This window comes from Exserohilum turcica (genome assembly GCF_000359705.1).
Source record: "Exserohilum turcica Et28A unplaced genomic scaffold SETTUscaffold_11, whole genome shotgun sequence".
Classification (NCBI taxonomy): Eukaryota; Fungi; Ascomycota; class Dothideomycetes; order Pleosporales; family Pleosporaceae; genus Exserohilum; species Exserohilum turcicum.
In genome coordinates this window covers 1466232-1487063 of record NW_007359926.1, presented here as the reverse complement: position 1 = coordinate 1487063, position 20832 = coordinate 1466232, and the positions used below count along the sequence as shown (strand labels likewise).

Sequence of the window (20832 nt, the reverse complement as noted above, 5' to 3'; positions counted from 1 at the left end):
AATAAGTATAAAGAGGGGCGGCGGGACTAATCTATATAGCTTTGGCCCTATTTTCGGCGGTAATTAATGCACCCCTGTCAGCAAGAACTTTTGACAGTCACCTCCGTAGAGACCAGCCTACTATTGAGCAGACTATCAGCCGGAAGTATCGAACCCGATTGGTAGCAGTATAGCCGCTTTTGGTCTTTTAGCATGTGCTCGGTGCCCATTACCCCAAGATTCGTATCAGGCCGTCCAATCCACGGCTTCCTCAACAGCCGAAAGTCGCTGTGTATTCATCGGTCCGTTGTTTGTGGAAGCATCCCATGCTGGACCCTTGTGACGTTAGAGGCAATACCAAGATGGTTAAAAAAGTGTATTTGGCACGGCCAAGATGTCGCGACAAGCAGGACCCGCGATCATGCGAGCACGGAGGACAGGAAGGCTTGACGAAGTGGCTCGTCCAGGGCGCAGCGGAAGGGACAAGCCTCGCGCGTACCTGGATCTACTATGTGCTAGCTGCAAAGACGCGTGACATGTCTGAAACGGGACTTTAGTGTTGCAGAGTCATTGGTCTGTTGCGTCGCACGACGACGGGTGTTGCCGTATTGCTCGTCCTTCAGCCACAAGCTCAGTTAGCAGCCGTCATGCTTAACCCAAACTAAGGTTTGGCATACATTCTGCCCGCTCCCCGTCTGACTCGGATTAGCTGAAGCTTGAGGACCGGCACGAGACGGCGTAGTGCGGCTGAGCTGCTTGGTGTTTGTTCTTTCTGAGACGCAATCCCCGAAAAGGGCCCACCGCGGGCCCAAGAGCCGGGGAGGAATGCACACAAGTCGTCGCGGCACCAGGAGCCGCAAAGGGGAGAGGAGTGGTGTGTACTATACTGTCGAGCATGAGGGAATGCGCAGTAGGGATGGAGGGCGCAAAGACGTGAAGCTGTTGGGAGGCAAGTGAGATGCGCGTCTTGCGTGGAAGGTGTAGCGATGCTCACGCATCACGATCAGCGGCGGTGGCGTGCATGCTGGAATGCGTCTCTACGAGCACATCGGGCTCGCACGCATTGCCCAGATGGGACGGCGAGGCGCACGCAGAGGCCGTGGAGCGTAGGAGGGAGTCGGCAGTGGTTGAGTGTTTCGTTTCCGGGCAGCAGAGCAGTGCATGGCGTGTGCAGGCTGATGACGTGCCAGGGCGTTTCATCGGATATGCCTTGCTGCTTCGGGCCTAGCGCGTCGCCTCGTGGCAGTACGCCTCCGCCGTGCGAAGAGTTCGCTGCTTGTCAACAGCGTCGCCGTGACCGTCGGAACAGCCAACAACAGCCGGACATGCTGGCCTATAACGGGGTGGCATAACTGTGGGTTTCTCCTTGGGCATCCCCTTTCGCGGTCGCTTGGCACGGCCGCGTGCTGATGAAAAAGAGCAGGCATTAATCAAATTTCGATGGCCCCCCCCATGTCGCACTGAGCCGCTCCAACAGGGATTCCGCTGAACGACAATTCTCCGCCAGTATAAACGCAAAACAACGCGCCCTGCATGGCCTTCTGGGCCGCTGGGCAATATGGACCTTTTCGGAAGCCCGCCAGGGCAGCATCTAGCGCGCTGAAACCGGACAGCATCTCAATTGACATCCGTCGCTGGTGTCGCACGCCGTGTTGCGGCGGGCGATTCCCGAGTAAATCCACCGCTTAAACAGATGCAGTATGGATCTGCCCGTCTCTTCACTCGGTTCGACTTGACAGTGGGCCTTCCGCGTCAGTCCACGATGCTGGACGAGCTACCCAAACACGACCCAGGGCCGTATTCTTGCAAACAGCCCAGGGCCTTCCCCACGATCTAACGGAAACCGGGCTACTTATGGGCAACGGCGGCGGCGACTAGCACGCGACTGGATTGGTGGTTCCACCAGTCGTCTTGTGGGCTGGGACCTCATTTTATATTTCTCGGGTCTGGAATCCCCAATGTGATGGTGAGCCATGCGATCTGAAACCTGCAAAGCCACTAGAAAGACATGGGTCCTCGTACATATGCAGCACGGCGAGGGGGGACAGCGTGAGTGATGTCGAGCCCGGCCCGTTTCTGATTGCACCAAACGTGTGTCGTTCCTTTCTGCAGTCGTCGTCGCTATCTTGCCCACCCTTGTTCCATACCCAGCGTCCGGGGCCTTCGCTCGCCCGTCAGCTTGTTCACTCATTCAAACCTTCCTTTATACTTACCTGGTCACGCTCTTTCCCTTCGATTCGCCTTCTTCCGCTTACATGTCGCCTCCCGTCCCGACGGCTTTGCCAAGATGATCTCCCGTAGAAAGCACGACGGCGAGGTGCATGGCTATGTGGATCCAACTGTTGAACTCAACCTTGGACTCTGGATTCTCTTTGCTGGTGCAACCGCCTTTCTTGCTCTTAGAGTATGGGTCAAAGTAACCCGCCGACATGGCTTGTGGTGGGACGATCACATTCTGCTTGTCGCATGGGTGAGTACCGATTCGTCCGTATGGTCATGCAAAGTGACGGTTCCGTGTTGACTGTGTCGCAGGTGATACTCGCCGTGAACAACTCCCTAATAACCCTTGAATATGCTACCGGCTATGTTACCAACACATGGGACGACCGCATGCACATTCTCATCAACGTTACTTCCTGCGGCACTCTCGTCAACCAATCCCTTACCAAGACAGCCTTCGCAGTCACGTTGCTGAAGCTGACCAAGAACTGGGGCCAATGGATCCTCTGGTTCTGTATTGGGTCCATGAATGCCTACATGATTGCAAAAGTTGTCCTGCAGTGGGCAAAAGTCTGCGGCAAGAGCTCCTACGACGTCTGGTACCGCCTCGATATCTGCCTCCATCCCAAGTTCCGCGACGACTTCAAGGAGGGCGGCAATGTCTACAACATCATCATGGACTTTGTCCTCGCAGTCTTCCCATGGGTCATCACGTGGAATCTAGACATGCGCAGGATCGAGAAAATCGGTCTCTGCGTTGCTATGAGCCTGGTACGATACGAGTGCCTCTTCAACCCCGGTTCAACCTCGTATCGCACAAGTCACTAACTATGCCCAGGGTATGATTGTTGCAGTCATCTCAGCCATCCGCACCAGCTGGAAGGACGAGGGCAACATAAAAGACGAATGGTACTTTTGGCGCAACGCTCACTCCAACATCTGGTACTCATCGGAAATCGTCGGCACCATCATTGTCCAGTGCATTCCCGTCATGCGTCCTCTTCTCCGCGACATCAAAACCTCACTCACATCAAAAAAGCTGGCTTCATCAGCTGATGAGTTGACCGCGCGCAGCAAGTACGTGAAAAAAAGGGGATAGCAAGATGAGATGACCAACATCTTTGTCTTGTTTCTTCCGTCTTGTCCGACCCAAAATCACAACCCAGCCGTTTGCTAACAACACGCACAGAGGACCCTCGACTTTCGGATTCGGATTCGGGCCCGGTCCCACGGTTGGCAGCAGATCATCGCACAAAGCACACGTCTACTCGGACGCGCGCACGACCCTCAACGAAACCAAGAGCGAGCCACTGATGCCCGACTCATGGGATAGCCAAGGCATCTACACCAAGAGGGAATTCGAAATGACTAGCATGGAAGTCAAAGCACAGAGGGGCGACAATCACATAGTTTGAGACTTACTTCAAGTCTTGGCAATTGGGTAACTTAGGCGGTAATATTTGGTTTTTCTTTCTAGAGTTGGCATTGTTTTTTTTAAGAATAAAAAGCTTCGCAGCGAACTGGGTTTCGTGCCTTTGCAAAGTAACAGAGTTCTTCTTTCTGGGAAAAAAGAGTGGTGTAGGTGATGAGGTCTCGAGAGTGTCTGAGCGGGAAGGAGGGACACAGTTTGCAATGCGGAGCGAGGGACTTGGGCAGAAAAAAGGGGGATATTGGGGTAGGAAGATGGATGGACGGACAGGCGGAGAGAGAAAGAGAAAGAGAAAGAAAGGGATTGAGTGGGAGTGAGAGGCAGACAGGGGAAGAGAAAGAGCAGGACGAAGAAAGAAAGAGAGAAAGAAACAGAGAGAAAGCAACTCGCCGGTTGCTGAAGAGACAGCTCACCATTGCCATCCACGAAACGGGTACACGAAACCCAGGATATAATCACCACAATCCCTCCGTCCTAGTCACATGGACTAGGAGAAGACAGGACGCTCCCAGGAGCCACGACAAAAAGCCTTTTATCTTATTTTCGCTCACACAGCAAAGTAACACACACACTCACTCACTCATTTATAGCATATGAGATTAGACTACACACATTCACTTGACGCTAATAGAGCAAATCCAATCACTACATTTTTTCCCTTTCAACTTCTTTCTCTTCCGTTGTTGCAACCTCACAAACGTCCATTGCTTTCGTACTGCACTACTACGCTACCGTATACTCCTAACGAGTTCCCTCAAATCGCCGCCCTCAACCCACTTCTCCTCGCCGCCGCCTCCCACACCAAGACCACCACCTCCTCCGCCGCTAACACCCCATCCCTCGCCTACATCGCCGACGACTCTGGCAGGGCGGCCGCCAATGACAGATCCAGAGGCAATGACCATGTTGGCTGGGACGACGGTGTGCGGCAGGATCTTGACGTTTTCCTTGATAATAGCAAAGGGCCCGATGGTGCAGTGCTGGCCAATGTGAACATGCGAGGAGATGGAGATGGCCTGGATAGTTGAGTTTTGGCCTGTCCAACCTCGTTAGATTGCGTGTATATAGCTATGCAACTATACCAAGACGTCCTCATCGTCGTAGTGTAGATGGAGAAATGTTCCAATATAGCAGCGTATCATAAAACAGAACATTATTAGAAAAAAAAGAATACATACCAACAAACACATTGTCGCCAATCTTCATGGGGTAATAATGCACCTGCCCCCTACTAATTCTGCTGGGCGGCTTAATCACGCTGCCCTGGCTGATGACGGTGCAGCGGCCGATGCTGATGCTCGTGGGCGTCACGTCCTTGCCCGACTGCGAGGGCGCACTGCGCGTAGGATGCAGATCGCCACGCAGCTGCACGTCGGCCATGATGACGGTGCGTCCGCCTAGCGTGATGTTTGCGGTTCCCGTGATGGCGCTGCGCCGCGAGACTTTGTTGCCCGAGTCCTGTTTGAAGAGGGGGGTGGATCAGTGGGTTGGGTACATGGTTCTTGTTTTGATGCGTCGGCGATTTGGAATGATGGTTATTTTTAGATGTGGTATTTTAAACAGATTACAATAGTGTTGGTGTTTTTTTTTAGGAAAAGTCGTCTTTCCGAATATATGCGTGCTTGTTGGTCTTGTGCTGTTTGCGAGGTGGACGCACCGTCTCAATGTACTCCCCCTTGGGCGCGGCTTTGCGCGCTGCCGGCCTCGACATATTGTCTTGCTGTTGAGTCCCAGTCCTGCTAGACTATCTCTTGATGGGCGTCGCCCAACTTGGCGTGGCGTTTGGTAGTGTCGCGGCTCGATGTTGTCGTCGACGTTGTCCTGGGTCAAATCGGCAGCCGAGTTACAGGCGGCAGGTGCACGCGATCCAAGCTCCGCACGCAGCCAATCAGCGGGGCGCGCGCACGTGTGTTATCTGGCTGAGGCAGTTCAACTTATCACGACCGGTTCATGCTACCTCTCTCGACTCGACTACCGATCCTCCTCGTGTACATGCAGCAAGGAAACCCTGGCCCCGGCAAGCAACAGCAACACGTGCACGCACGTAGAAAAAGCTCGGTGTGCATTAAATCCCTAGCGTTCACGTGTTTGGCTGGTAAGTATTAAACCGACCGAAAGAGTCGCCTTTCTGCTTGAACGGTCTCACGGTGTGAGCAGATAATCAATCGTGCTTCTATTGATCGTCGGCCATGATTTCCGCGAGTGTGCAGTAATAAGCACAGGAAGAATAACATACAGCAAGATGCAGATCCCGGTGCTGGGCGCGCGCACACCCTAAACTCGCTGATCTCTGCCAGGGTTACCGTGCTGGTTTACGTGAGGATCGCATAATGCCATTACCACGACCCGTTCACCTCACACGCTTCACATGCTCTGGTATTAGTCACCCATCTTTGAGTACTCCTGGTAAAGACAAACCCTCCCACTGTTCAAACATGTCCCCTAGCATCAAGCATCTCGAGTATTCTATATCTCTCCCACCCCCATGCCTCCAATCGCCACCAACATCATCATCACCCACAACAAAAGAAACCAGTACCTATCTACCACCACCACCCCCCCCTCCCCCCTTGACAAAGAAAAGCCTCACAAAATAAGCCCTCACCCACCGATCCAGCACCCACGCCCCCTTCGGTCCCACCCCGGCCCCATCCGGCCCCATGGTAGTATTAGCCCACGTGCAAAGCACCCACACGCACCGCGATTTGTGCGCGGCCCAGCCCAATCCAACCAAAGAGCCGACATACGTACATAGTGTACATTATGGAGGTGGCTTTTAAAAGTTCTTGCTAGCGTCACGCTAGACTGCTAATTTATTAACCTATAGACTCCTAACACTTATACTTATTTTTTAAAGCTTGTTATAGCTACTATACTTATTTTTTTTTAGTATTTTCAATCTACTATAGCTTTAAATACTAACATATTAACTTACTCTTTTATTATTGTATTAAAGTTACCTTTTAGTAGTAAACTTATATATAAAATTATTAAAATAATAAGTTTATTATTATATATAACGTGGTTCATAAGCGAGCGGACACCCCAAGCGAGCGGACACCTCCCCACTAGCGCGTTAACTTTAACACGTTATTATAGCCTTTTATTACAGTTAATAAACTATCATAATATACTAAATTAATGATTAGAATTGCTATTATTACTTATACTATCTATCTTAACTACGTAGGTATAAGCGTTGTGTCTAGTCTGCTTGCAACGCCTGCACCGCCGCTCTCCTCGCACCCTCTTTAACGCACTCTTATTATTACTATAACTACTACTTGCCTATTTAGCTAATACTTCTTGTACTTTGCCTATAGTAAGAGTTTCTTCTATCTATATATATAGCCGCTTATAGCTTTTACGCTTATTTAACTTATTAAAAGCTACTTAAAGAGTACCTATTTCCTCTATTATAAGCGTTATTTTATATGCTATTTGCTAGGCCCTCTTACTTAACTACGCGATCTACTTAGTAAGTAAATTAGTAGAAGACCTACAGCGTTTTCTTACGCTCTCTTAAATAAAACTAATTTAAGACTTAACTTCGCGCGCGTTGCGTAGTGTCTGCGCCTACTAGGCAGCTACCTATTGTAGTAATTATATAGGTGTCTGCACTACTATATTAAGCTTAGATAGCACAGCCTATAGGTTGTGTAGGACTAGACTAGCGCCTTTAAAGCTAGCTTAGACATTCTCCTTTATAATAGACTACTTAAAAGTAGTCTTAAAGGCTAGTAGAAAGGTCTCTTTACTAATATAGTAAGTGCGGTTGCGTGCTAAGCCTAAAATAGCGTCGCTATACTTGCGCTTTAATAGCAAGAAGTAGGCGATGTTAAAGGGCTGTAATAGGTAAGACGAGTGCGCAGGTATATAGAGAAGCATAATATTCTTCTCCTTACAAAGATCTTAGAAATTAATAGAGTAGTAGCTTTTATAGCTATTAATAATAAGTCGTTAATACTTACTTATAGTAGAGCTCTTTATATAGGTATTAAAGTGCTCTAACTAGGCAAGACTAAGCTAATTATTTATTTAGCTATTAGGACCAACTTTAAGAACTTAGTTAGTGGGCAAATTCTTAAACTAAATGTTAATAAGCACCTTGCTTACAAAGATAATAAAGGGTAGTATTTAGTAACTTAACGCGCCTACGCCTTAGATTATAGTAACCTACTTATAGTTGCCTAGCTATATCTACTTCTTTTTCCTATATTTTTCTAATGCTATAATAACTAACTATAATAAAATCTTACTTATTATAAAGCTAGTTATATTAGAGTTATGAATATTATTGTCTATAATACCCTACTTCTACTTTATCGCCTAGACTAAGTTAAACTAGCGCTAGATAGCTACTAAGTTTTTGTAGGCGGCTTGCTAGTAATTATAAGAATAGCTCTAGCGCGTACAAAGCTTAGCAGTCTGCCTAATAAAGTTATTAACCTAGTTCTTACTAATACGGTTGCCACCACGCTTCTCTAATAGTTTATTAGCTATTGCTTAAACCTTAGCCTTTGTAGGCGCAAATCCTTGCGTAGACTTTTTAAGAATACGCCTAATAATAGCCTCCCCTTCTAGCTTATTCAAGCGCTTTAAATTTAGTTTATAGTTGTGTTATAAGTGTCTTCTAGCGCGTTCGTAAAATAAAGTTATTTAAGAGACGCTATAGATCTTAGTAGCACGTTTAACACTCTTTACACGTTAGAAATTAATATTAGAAATAGTTAGTTAGATATTAGCTTTAGAAAAAGTTTATTAAATCTAATGTAGTTAAGACATAATGCGTTGTAGTATGAACGTCGACGCGCTAGTGGGGAGGTGTCCGCTCACTTGGGGTGTCCGCTCGCTTATGAACCACGTTAATTAACTTAATTTATAGTAAAGCTTACTAGTAAAGCTTTGAGCTTAATATATGCTTAATTAAAATTCTTTCATAGTACTTTAAAAATACTTTATATATAAGCTACTTTTATAATTAAAAAAAATATAATACTACTTTTTCAAAAGTAGACTATAATAAGTATAAAAGAAAAGCTATACTAATATTATTAGTAACTTTAGTACTTATAGCTATGATATATTAGTCTTTATAATATAAAAAGTCTTTTAAGTAGCTAGTAATAATAAAATAAAGCTAATAAAAAGCTAAAGTTAATGAAAGAAATAAAGTAGAAAAAACTTAAGTAGTATTTTACTTATAAAAATTAAATACTTAAAGACTAAAAAGATATTATTCAGTTAAATAAGACTTTCATTATACTTCACTACTATTATAGTAGCGATTATATTGAGTAATACTTAAAAAAAGTGTTAACTAAAAGTATTATTAAAAAGTAATAAGAATGCTACTTCAGAACTATATTTTAAAGCTACTTTATATATAATTATAAAAGTCTTTATTATATTTAAAAGCTTAAATCTATATTAAAAAAAAAGTAGCTTTTTAAATTGAAATGTTAAATAAAGCTTTAAAGCTTTTTATGAAAAAAGTATAAAAGCTTATAATAAGTATAAAAAAACAAAAATTATATTATAAGCTTAATAAAGTTTTATAATAGAAATAAATAAAAAAAATAAGTAAGCTTAATTAAGAAAGTAGTTTGAGCAATATTAATTAGTGGTACTATTAAACTTAAGTTTTTCTTTTAAACCTAATTCTTTTTATAAAAAAGTACTAAAAAAAGAGACTATATATTTTTATTAAGAAAAGAAAGCTTTTTTTTAGACTTACTATACTTAAAAAACTATATACTAAAATACTATAGTAAAGTAACTTCATAGCTAAGTAATTTACTTAATTTTAATACTATTAAAGTAGCTTAGCTATAGCTTAAAAAAATGATATATAAAAGCATACTAAAAAACTAAGTAAAAAAATAAAAGTATAAAAGTAGTACTAAAATAAGCTACTTTAATACTAAATTTAAGCTTAAATAAAGCGTATTCTATTTTATATTTGAAGAATTATTAAGCTTAAAAACAGTAGTAAGTATAAAAAGAGGTGGTAAGACTAATCTATATAGCTTTAGCTATATTTTTAGTAGTAATCTATCACTCTTGTTAGCAAGAACTTTTAAAAGCCACCTCCGTACATAGACGTACATTACGTCGGCGCCTCCCCCCCTTTGATCCGCTGACCCAGCCAGCCAAGTTAAGGCCCCAGTGCGTCCCCACACGACGTGCATTTGGTCACAGCAGCAGCGAGCAAAAGCCCGGAGTAGCCCCCGATACGTTGGCCGCATTACCGCTGCTTCCGCGCGGCAGCTAGCTATCTACCTACCTAACTAATCAGGTGCTACCCGCCTAACTACGTACGGTAGGTAAAGGTAAAGGTAGGTTAGGTTAGGTTAGGTTAAGTTAGGTATGCTGGCTGATGGGAGGGGGAGGGGGGGTTCAGGTCTCGATCTCTCCTTCTTTCTTTCTCTCTCTCTCTCGCGCCCAGATATGTATGTATGTATGTATGTATGTATGTATGTATGTATGTATGTATGTATGTATGTATGTATGTATGTATGTATGTATGTATGTATGTATGTATGTATGTATGTATGTATGTATGTATGTATGTATGTACAAGAATAGCAAGACACATGTACATGTACATATCATACTAAATCTAAAATTGATATCTGGCCCGAGTGTGGGGAAGGGGGTGGGGGGCACATAACATACACACATACACATATACACACATACACATATACACACATACATACATACACACATACACATATACACACATATACATATACACATATACACACATATACATATACACATATACACACATACACATATACACACATACATACATACACACATACACATATACACACATATACATATACACATATACACACATACACATATACATATATATATATATACACACATACACATATACACATATATATATATATATACACATACACATATACACACATATATATATATACACATATACACACATACACACATACATATATATACATATACACATATACACACATACACACATACACATATACACACATACACACATACACATATACACACATACACACATACACACATAGATACATATACCTACGTACGTAGCAAAAGGTGGGTACAAAGAAAATCTCCTATGGGGTAAATACCTAATCTAGGTAAGCCCCTCCCACTTCGCTGTACAGAAAATACGGCTTTACGTACGCAAGTTAGCCCCGCTGCTCCCCCCCCCCCTACGTACCTGCCTACCTAAGTACCTACCTACCTACCTAACCTTAATCTTCCTATCGGCCTTTTTTTGGGGGGGGGGGGTGGGTTTCGTTCTTTGCTTCCCCACCCCCCTCTGTCGTGTGTTTGGTCTAAGAAGGGGAAAGCCACTGTATGTGTGTGTGTGTGTATGAGAGAGAGAGAGAGAGGCTAGATCTCACTGTAAGCACATTCAACAGCGGTGGTTCTTTTGAGGACTTAATGTCCTTTATTCTCCCTGTTCTCCCCGTTCTCCCCGTTCTCCCTGCCCCCTCCCCCTTTTTCTCTCTCCTAATTTCTTTTTTATTCACTCAGCAACTGGGGCCAAGTGGGTTGGACAAGCGCAGATGAGGTCATCTTGTTGGAGCTCACAATACAAGGGCGAAATGAAATGACGTTGGGGCTTTTCTGGGCATAGACTGCATACATATTTATGTCGCTGTGAATTGCATCGCTTCGTCTTCTGTCCTTGTTCCGCCGTGTATTACTGCTACCCTTCTCCTTGCTACCGTGGAAAACAAGGGGAAAGCATGGTCTAGAACATATGATTGCATTACACTCTGAGGTCATTTTATAGTTGACCCTACGAAAACGCATCTGTAAGCGCTTCTAAATAACCGTATAGTCAACTGTGACGGCTGGACAATCGCCTAGTGCAATACCATGCAAGACAACACTGCAATGCAAAGGGCATTTCATTCATTTCGTATACCAAGTTGCTTGACTGCGTGCATCAATAACACTTTTTGGACATTGGTCCCATGTGCGCCCGCCGCTGCCAATAACCCAGTTCCAAAGATAATTGTCGTGATCGCGGGCAATGTATCGTAGCATCGTCCCTATCAATCATCCTAGCAGTTGGCAATCTCAAAAGAGATAGGTCTGCACCGCCAGCAGAAGATGTCTCATACGTGGAACCCTTTACATAAAACTCCAGTGCAGAACTCGCCGAAACATAACAATGGAACGCCCAGCGTTCCCCCAAGCGCCTGCAGACACCAAAAGATCAAACACTCGTCATCGTCAAACGTGCCGTCAGAAAAAAATAGGTAGGCGCCGCTATTAACCCGCTGTACGTTTAAAAATATCCACGTCAAGATGATTCACCCTTAAGTCTGGCGCTGGCCATACCAACAAAGTGTCAGAACCGCCGCTTCGGAGCCCAGAAATGAAGCAAACTGTAAAGGAAGACATGACAGAAGAATGCCGTCGTCGCGAAACGGTCAGATTACAACCGATATACGTACTCTGGCAAAGGCACAGGGACGGCCAACGAAGAAGAGCCGCCGAAGAAATACGTCATGTGTTTTGGTGGTGTACAGGTCGAGTAAGAAGGGACATTTACTGAATGGTAGAGTTTTCTGCGCGTTGGCTAATGTACTGGGCGTGTGCTTCGAGTGCACGAGCTTGGATATGGATGACTACACACAAGTGTTAGTACCCCACATTTGTATCACGCTCCAATGTAAACTTACCGGGCCAGACAACGGACTTGGAAAGCATGTAAGCCGTCACCATTAATAGCTTTGTGCCATATCCGCAATGCGCCAGGTTCGAAAGGCTACCCAGCATGGGCATGTTGTTCGTAGAGATATCGTAGGCCAACTTCATGTCGGCGTTGTGAAGAATGTCGGCGATTTTTTGCAAAAGCTTCACATCCTCCTCTTCAAGCAACAAGATTGCTGGTACCTCTGAGAAATTGACCTCGTCTCTGCCCAAGACACCAAGGTAGCGCCCAACACGATCTTGGAGAGTTGCAACCCATTCAGCAAGGACCTGGGCGCAATCAAATGTGCACAATGCCGACGAGTTGGGCAAATCCCTGGCAGAGAAGTCGCCATACGACAAGCCTAGCTTATCTGACATGGCAATCGAGTCTGCAGCATAAAAGGCAGCTTTGCGAAGATGCCTTTCGCGTTTGGATGAAGGACTGTTGGGAAGGCCGTTGCTGGCGCGTCCAGGACTGATGTGGTCATTGGATCCCGTCTGGCCTGGCGAAGACGAGTGGCTAAGATCCATAGGGGAGGAGCGCTCAGGTGTATCGTCCATTTGGCCTACCACGTCCAGACCTCTTGCTAGTTCATTCGCCATGCCGTCATAGTCACGCTGCCACAGAAGCTCCTTGGCTCGACCAAGATTCACAAAAAGCCTCACATAGGCGAGGTCTAGTAGCGGTATGCAGTCAGCGGCCAAGGGCCCAAAAGGATTCGGTCGCTCGAGGCTGTGATTCGGATTGGCTCTCCAAGCAACCTGCCAAGCTTTAAGCGCAGGCTCGACTTGCGCATGCATCGCTTCAGTCTCGTGGACTTTCCACAAGCGTCCGTTGTGCCTGTTCCTGGTTTCCCAAATATAGACATGCATTGCGTTGATCAAGACATAGCAGCCGAAAGTGCTTGGTCGAATATCGCTTTCAGAGGTGCCGTTCATCGATTGACCTCCTGAAAATCCCTGTGGGTATGTGTTTCGCATTCTGGACGTGGATTGCCGTGTGCTAGCTTCAAGGAGGTATGTCATGGCGGTGATGAAGGACAAGCCTCGAGTTTGCGCCAGCATGGGCCCTCCCATTGCTACCCATGCTTGAGGATTATCGACAGACCAGAGATCCTCTTGGCAAGGCAGATCTAGATGAATCTCAGAATTCAAAATGCGGGGTGAGTGTGCATACGCCGAAACAAGCAGGCTGGACATGGAGAAGATGGCAAAGTAAGTTCTCTTGCGCTCTTCAACCTTCTTCCATTGTATCCACTGGGTATGCTCATCTACACTGTCCTTTTGTTGCTCGGTCTGCGAACTTGCATCGTCGGACATGTTGACATCGCCGTTGGTATTGCTTGGCGAAGTCGAAGTCTGCTCTGGAGGTGTAGGCTTGTCCAAACCAGCAGCCTTGGCTAGACTCACAAGGGCCGCGCAATGCGTGCTTGCCACCTCTGCAGCCTGCCGATCGCCGCAGTTGAGGCCAAAGATGAGATTGAGCAGCATGGCCTGGACCAGCCACAGGGGCGGTTTGTTGATGTTGTCGTTTGCGGCACTGGGCCCGTTGACTGCGGAAAGACCGGCTTTGCGGCGTTCGTCAAGATAGAAGAGAATCAGCTTCTTTGCGGCTTCAAACAGGTCTTTTGCAGTGTTTTGTTCAAATTCATAGAGAGCGCCAATGGCGGCCATTGCAAGAATCAGGCAGCCGCCTCCACCGACCATGGTATCTTGGTTGAAATTGCCCGCCGTGCGGAGCTGGTATGTGTATGCTGGGGTATCGAAAGATAGTGTTGGAATGTGTAGAAAAGGCATGTGGGGATGAAAGTACTGAATGTAGGCGTTTACGTATCGCTGAATGTCCATGGTGCTGGGTAATAAGCCGGTCAGGTTTGAGTGTTTGGAGGCCCCGCTCGAGGACAGAGGGGAACTAATGGCTGGCTGCGAGAACCTCCGTTGGGGTATTTGGCCGTACCCCAAGGCCTGGCTCAGGTTGTGCATCAAAGCTTGCCTCGTAGACTCTGTGATTGTTTCAGTTGAAAAGGAGGAAACAGAACTGTGTCTGACGCTGCCGTTGACAGAGGAAGAGGATATGCTGTGAGCATCAGAAGCGAATGTCATGGGCGTCTGAAAATACTGGTTCGGCATACCGGGTATCCCCGCTGAAGGGCTCATGGCCGCTAAAGGAGGCGGCGTCGACGTGTAGAAATCATTCTGCACGCCCTGATCGCCAAGTTCCTGAGAAGTGCTGGTGTTCATCGTGAGCTCAGGGAACATCGGGGCCATGGAGTCGAGGGAGAAGGTTGTCGGGTTGATGCCTGCGTGCGTCACAAGTGGATTGTGCCACATGGCAGCCGAGTTTGGCTGGCTTGAGCCGTCTAGCATCATGTCATGGAAGGCGCCCTGACTCGCCGTACTTATGGCTGACGGTGATGAGCCGTCTAGGGCCGACTCGTTTGCACCCGAAAATACCAAGGAATTGTCCATGCCCATGCTCCAGCTGAAGTCATCTTCCTCGATTGGGTTGTTGCCGGCAAAGGGATTCGCGAAGCGCTTGAAGGGCGACTGTGGAATTCCGACGCTTGCATTGAAGTGATGCAGCTGGTTCGGGTTGATGGTAGACGCGGCTGATGATCCAAAGAATTTCTCGAGTTCGCGGTCGTCGGGCCCAACCATGCCCTGTATTGGCGCTGTACGAAGACCGCCGCCGCCCATGCTAAATGGAAGGTGGGTGTCCAGTCTTGGTAGCGCCTGAGGCTGTCCGTGGTTGCCCATGGCCGTCGACATGCCCCGGTAATCAAACTGGCTGATGCCCGAAAGGCTCGCATGTTGGGTATGGCCAGAGTGGCCCCCTCTGGCGCCTGGTATCGCGGATGCAAGGAAGCTGCTAAACGAATTGGGATCAATGTGGCTGATGGTATTTGCACGCGGGCGCATGGTGTTGCCCTTGGCGCCGGGGCCGGCATGGCTGGATATCGAGTTCTTGCGCACGCGGGCAGAGGCGTTGGAGGGAAGGCCGGTGGTGCTTTCCCTGCGTCCAGTGCGGGGACGGGCGGAAGTCGCGCCCTGCTGATGCAGCTTCTGCTGGTGGCGCAGGAGCAGGTCGCGGCGCGCGAAGCATCTTGTGCATTGGGGGCACTCGAAGGGCTTCTCTTTTGTGTGGGATCGCTCGTGTCGCTTCAGGTGCTCTAACCGTGCAAAGGAACGCGTGCACGTTGTGCAGATGTGCGGCCGAGGCTTGTCGTTCTTGGGTGGGGGAAACGACTGGACAGCGGCGGGTGGCGACGGCTCGGGCTTTACGGTCGACGTTGAAGCTGCAGTTGGCAGATGCCGTTAGCTCGCGGGGGGCGTCATCTCTGCTAGATGCGTGAGGCACTCACAGTTGCTACTGCTGCTGGCAGAGCTGTTGGAATCGTCACTCGGCGTATGCGTGGGGCCCGGCAGGCTCGTGCTCTCGACTTTGGCCATGGCTGTGTAGGGGGGGGGGGGGCAGCTTGGTTCGGCCCAACAACACAGTTGGCTCGGGGCGGAAAAGCCTATGCGTGGGCAGTCGATATGCTCGTCAGGTCAGTTCCGCCTGGTATGGCGGTTGAAACCGGGGGGGAGGGGAGAGTCGTGAAGCTTGCGCGGGCGGCGGGCTCGCCAACTTGGACAAAGACGGTCTGCAGAGTCGACAGCTGCACATCAACGTCAGCGGGTGGCACAGGAGAGCAACGGAGCAGGCACGGTACCTTGACTAGGGTCTTGGAGCTTGGTGCACAGCGAAGCAGGCGGCGAGTAAGAAGAGCGGGAGGTTGAGCAGGGCGCTCGTACTCGGGGAGGATGTATCCAGACGGAGTGCGGATCTTGAGGTAGCAGCGCAGACGGGCAGGCAGGGTCAATTGCGCGAGACGAGGAAGCTTTGTCGACGGCGGGGGAGAAGCCGGGTTACAAAAACGTCGAGCAATTAGAGCGAGGCTACGATGGGCGGCGAGAGAATTCCAAAGGGGCAGTGGATTGACTTTAGTTGGATCGGCCCGTACATGTGTTGTAGACGGCAGAGCAAAGGTACGGCGGAGGTAAGCAATGGCAGGTGGTGGGAGCTGGCAGCGTACGAGGGTCCAGCCTTGATGTAAGCGTCTGTGTAAGCGAAGAGAGAGAGAGGTGGTCGTCGTGGTCGTGGGTGGACGGGCGGGCGACGCTTTGCTGGTACGGGACCAAAAGGCTAGACTAAGTACAAGGCAGAGACAACGTTTGGTCCCGAGGAGAGAGAGAGAGAGAGAGAGAGAGAGAGAGCAATGGGGCAACCGTGGGGCGATTGGCTGGCGGGAGGGGGGGCGATGTGAGTGTGTGAGGGTGAGTGTGTGTGTGGCAGGTCGAAACGCCGAGTCTGGGGAATTGAGCACAGGCCAGCGTTCGTGGGACGAGGGGGAGGGAGGGCGGATGGAAGAGGGGGGGGAGGGGCGGGAAACGAGGGCGATAAAGAAAGAAGAGAGAGAGAGAGGGAGAGAGATGCAGGCGTGGCAGTGGGAGCAGCAGCAGCAGCAGAAGTGGCAGCGCAACAGTGGCAGCAGCAGCAGCAACAGTAACAGTAACGGCGGCGGCCGTGGCGATGTCACTGGAAGGGCTGGCGGGTTAGTGTACTAGACTGGGCGGCATTATAGAAGGGTAAGCAGATCCCCAGACTTTACGGCTCGCAGGCTAGCCGGGCAGAGTGTCATGCAAGTGGCCAGCGGGCCTGCCCCCCTCCCCCCCCCCAGGTCGTTGGACGGGCCCTGCAAGCAGCAGCCAGCACGCAGCCAGCAGCCAGCAGCAGAAGCAAGCACCAGGGCCTTTGCGACTAGTGGCTCCCCAGCAAACGGCGTTTCTGCCGCAGGGGCCTGTGTCCGGAGTACTTCCGCCGCCCACTCAGCAGGGTCGGCCGTCTGCGCGCGCCTCTGTCTGCTCGCCTCGGACGGCAGTGATGGGCGTGCGTGTGTGTGCGAGTATATGTGTGCGATCAGCAGCACGGCCTCGCCAGGTCGTCGTCGTCGTCGTCGAGTGCGCTGCTGCTGCTGCTGCTTGGCGCTGGCGACGGCGCCCACGGTCCACGGGCTCGTCTCGCGGCTGGACAGTGCTGCTGCATGTAGGTGCGCACATAGTATTGTAGCATATGTACATATAGATGAGGGGTCCCGGGCAATGTGGGCTGCCGATCTGGTTGGGTGTGGCAGCAAGCAGCGGATGGTCCGTTGCCACAGAGGCCAGCGTCGGGGTGTGCAGCGCAGCGGCAGCATGGAGAAAGGGCATGCAACGCTGACGAGGCGACGTCGAGCAGCAGTGGCAGCGTCGGATTTGGGCCCAGCCAAGGATAGCGGATAGGCGAGGCAGGCTCAGCATGCCGTCATGCGTAATCCAAGTCCAGGGCGGCTTGGGCGTGGCCTAGGACGTCAGGGTCCTGGCCTGGCCGGCCCCAAGGTCAGGTGCAGGCAGTGCGTGCACATGGCGGGCGGGCATTGTTTCGGCCAGCGCGCGTGGGCGAGTGTTTTGGTTGTTTGGTTGTTTGTCTGGTTGCTTAGCTGTTGCTTGTTCCTTGCCTTGCTTCTTTGGGGCCGGGCGAGGCAGAGGCAGAGAGGCAGAGAGGGCGGCCAGGTCAGCCAGGCGTGGCCGGTGACAGGCGGCGTGTGGGCGAGGTCATGCGGCGCGTTGAGTGGCCGGGTGGTTAGGCGGCCCATGCACGCACACGCAGTTAGCGCGGGCGCTAGCGCCGACTTTACCCCAGATGTTGCTGGTTGCGGCTAGCGCGCATCGCTGCCGTCGTCCGAGCGCTGCAGGCTGGACCGCCCAATTCCTGGGGAAGTTTGCGGGAGTCGTCGCAGCGGACAGGCCTCACCGATGTCAGCGGGCGACGTCGACGGGCGCAGTGGGAAAAAGGCCTTGCCCGTTCCGACTGGCCTGCTCGCTCTCGCTCTCGTGCTGCGCGGCGGTGCGTACATAGCGTGCTGTCAGGCCTTGGCCGTCGCTTTGGGCTAGCCGCCAGGCGGGCGCAGAGACATGGGTCGCGCATGCAAGACGCATTCCTGTGCGCGTATTCATTCCACAGCCCCATTGCCCGTCCGTGTCCGTGTCCGTTAGCAACGGGACAGGCTCTTGAAACCCAGCATCGGACGCCAGCACCGCGCCGTGCAAGGCCAGCCCCGTCGCCAGCGCCAGCGCCCCCCAGGAACCGTTGCTGTTCTCGTCGCCCGCGAGCCAATATCCATGCCGCCTGCCATTGGCGGCTGCCTCTCCGGCTTCCGTCGCAGGCGAAATGAGACGACCTGTCGCGGAGCATGCCATTGCGCGAGTAGCCATGCAAACACGGACGAAGCCATCTACGTCAATCGAAGCCTTGTAGAAGAAGCCCGGCGTGAACTGCTGCATGCCAACATGGCAGCCCTGCCACGCCCATGGCTCGCCATCAGCGTCAACTGCTGATCGTGGCTGGAGACCGATGCTGAGCCACCCTGATCTCCCTCGTGCCGTTGCTTGACATCGCTGCCTGCGCGCAGAGTGCAGAGCGCGCTGCTGCAGAAAATATCCCGGCCGCCCACAGCTCGCCCGCCATTGGTGCGCCAATGCCTGGCCCGTCACGTGATGGCCCTTCCCGCACCCGCACCCGCAACCGCCTGGCCCTCGCCCTCCCACTGCCACTACCAAGGCCAGCACCACCACCACCACCATCAGCACCATCATCAGCACCACTGCCACCATCACTGCCACTGCCACTGCCGCTGCCGCTGCCATGGCGTGCCCCTCCCCTCCCCTCCCCGTGTAACCACCGGGACGTGTCGTCGACGGCTCGCCAACCCAATGCCGACCGACATGGCTGCACATGCAGAGAGGCAGTGGATGACGAGCGCCTGCTTCCTCCCGTTCGCCATCAAGCGACACTCGACTGGAAGCGATGCTGCCCGCTAGCTCGTTGAAGCAATCCCGATGCACTTCCCCAGACACTTTGCCCCTCGTACATATGTATGTCTACTTGAGCAAAAGGTATGCGAACCGCCACGCCTGGCTTGCACCCTGCAGCTCCACCCATGACGCTGCCACTATTGAGCGATGGGCACAAAGGCCTGAGGCGTGCATGTGCATGAGCACGAGCACGAGCACGAGCTTGAGCACATTCCTAAAGCGCTGCGTATATGGCTCGCAGTCCGTCCGACGGCTTGCCTTGCCTTGCCCGTCAGTGTGTGTGCAAGCGACGCATGGCAGGCAACGGGAGCCATCAGCCCACCTGGACAGCAGCCATCTGGACCTCTCCATGTTGAGCGCCCAAATATAACGCAGAGGTGCTGACGCCGAGCACCCAACATGCTGCACAAGCACCAGGACAGCTAGATCTGGTGGGTATCGACACGCCACTGGAGCGCCGCTAGGCTCGCAGTAGCCTGCATCGAGTGTGCATGGCTGGGTACGTACTGGTAGGTGTACTGTACCTCGCCGCTTCCTACGCTCCACTCTTATTGCTGCTTCGCAATTGGAGCTCGGTACCTTGACAGCGACGCAATGGTGATGGGACCGCCCTCGACAAGTCAGTCACGCTGCCCTTTGGCCTCGTGTGTCCACGCCACGCCGAGTCAGGACGGCCGTCGTCTGGCGTCACGCTCCTCGAGCAGAGAGCCAGCGCCAGCGCCTACGCCTACGCCTACGCCTACACCAACATGCTCCTACTCCCACTCCCACTCCTATGACAAGACCGCCCCAACACTTAGCCCATGTCGCTATTCTCCGATAGGCGCAACCCAAAGTCTTTCCGCCAGAGCCGGTACAGTGGCATTTCCAGTCCGGAACGTGCGGTACTTGTGACACTTCTGGTTTCGGTAAGCTTTTGCTCTGGCAGCCGCCTGCGTCCGAGTCCGAGGCGGTTGGCCGACGGCACCTACACCTAATCCAACCAACTCTCGACAAAGCCCAACCCACTGCACGTGTCTTGCTGACCTGCCTCTTGCCTGGCATTCGCTTACATGTATGTCCAGGCACGCTGGTCCGTACCTTTTTTTTCTTTTTTCGAATGCACTGGATCGAGCTGCAGCCTACACACGACGCAAGGATCTGCCGTTCGCCGCACCCGACTAGTGTCGATGGGCAAGGCATTCGGCCTGGATAAAAGCCAACTGAAAGGTCCCACAGATGCGCCCTGGTGCCTCAACATGCAATGCAGGAGCCTCTTTTTTTTTTCTCTTTTCTTTTGCAGTCCCACTCTTTTTTTTTGGCTCTCTCGGTATCGTCGATCACACCACCAGACATGACATCCACAATGGGAAACAACACCTCGAGTGTGTTTGTCGCAAAGCCACGCTCTACTATACGCGGTCATTATACGTGCGGGAACATCCTGTTGGCCTAACGACTAGCATCCCACGCTATCGATCATAACCCTTTCCCTCCGCGCCCCAGAGATCTCCACCCTGTATCCACCCATCTAGCCCAAGAAGAGGTAACCACGGCTCAACAGCGGCAGATGGCCACAAGTTAGCCTTCCCAGACGCTGC

General features: G+C 50.7%; 4 protein-coding genes across 4 annotated transcripts; 1 reads left to right on the top strand and 3 right to left on the bottom strand.

Moving 5' to 3' along the window:
* Positions 1–2266: 2266 nt before the first annotated feature.
* SETTUDRAFT_159034 (uncharacterized protein) lies at positions 2267–3614 on the top strand (the record flags this gene model as incomplete). Its single annotated transcript, XM_008024099.1, has 4 exons — positions 2267–2449; positions 2512–2970; positions 3038–3276; positions 3389–3614. 4 exons carry the CDS (start codon positions 2267–2269, stop codon positions 3612–3614), a joined length of 1107 nt encoding a protein of 368 aa, XP_008022290.1.
* A 677-nt stretch (positions 3615–4291) lies between these two features.
* Positions 4292–5413, bottom strand: SETTUDRAFT_167297 (uncharacterized protein). The gene is made up of 3 exons (XM_008024098.1): positions 5286–5413; positions 4807–5086; positions 4292–4664 (listed from the first exon to the last, which is right to left on the bottom strand). The coding sequence occupies exons 1-3, from the start codon at positions 5337–5339 to the stop codon at positions 4357–4359; spliced, it is 642 nt and encodes a 213-aa protein (XP_008022289.1). The 5' UTR covers positions 5340–5413; the 3' UTR covers positions 4292–4356.
* A 6798-nt stretch (positions 5414–12211) lies between these two features.
* SETTUDRAFT_37086 (uncharacterized protein) lies at positions 12212–15808 on the bottom strand (the record flags this gene model as incomplete). The annotated part of the gene is made up of 3 exons (XM_008023718.1): positions 12212–12291; positions 12346–15654; positions 15721–15808. The coding sequence occupies 3 exons, from the start codon at positions 15806–15808 to the stop codon at positions 12212–12214; spliced, it is 3477 nt and encodes a 1158-aa protein (XP_008021909.1).
* Positions 15809–18196: 2388 nt separating this feature from the next.
* Positions 18197–19084, bottom strand: SETTUDRAFT_37085 (uncharacterized protein; the record flags this gene model as incomplete). The annotated part of the gene is made up of 1 exon (XM_008023717.1): positions 18197–19084. The coding sequence occupies one exon, from the start codon at positions 19082–19084 to the stop codon at positions 18197–18199; it is 888 nt and encodes a 295-aa protein (XP_008021908.1).
* Positions 19085–20832: the final 1748 nt, after the last annotated feature.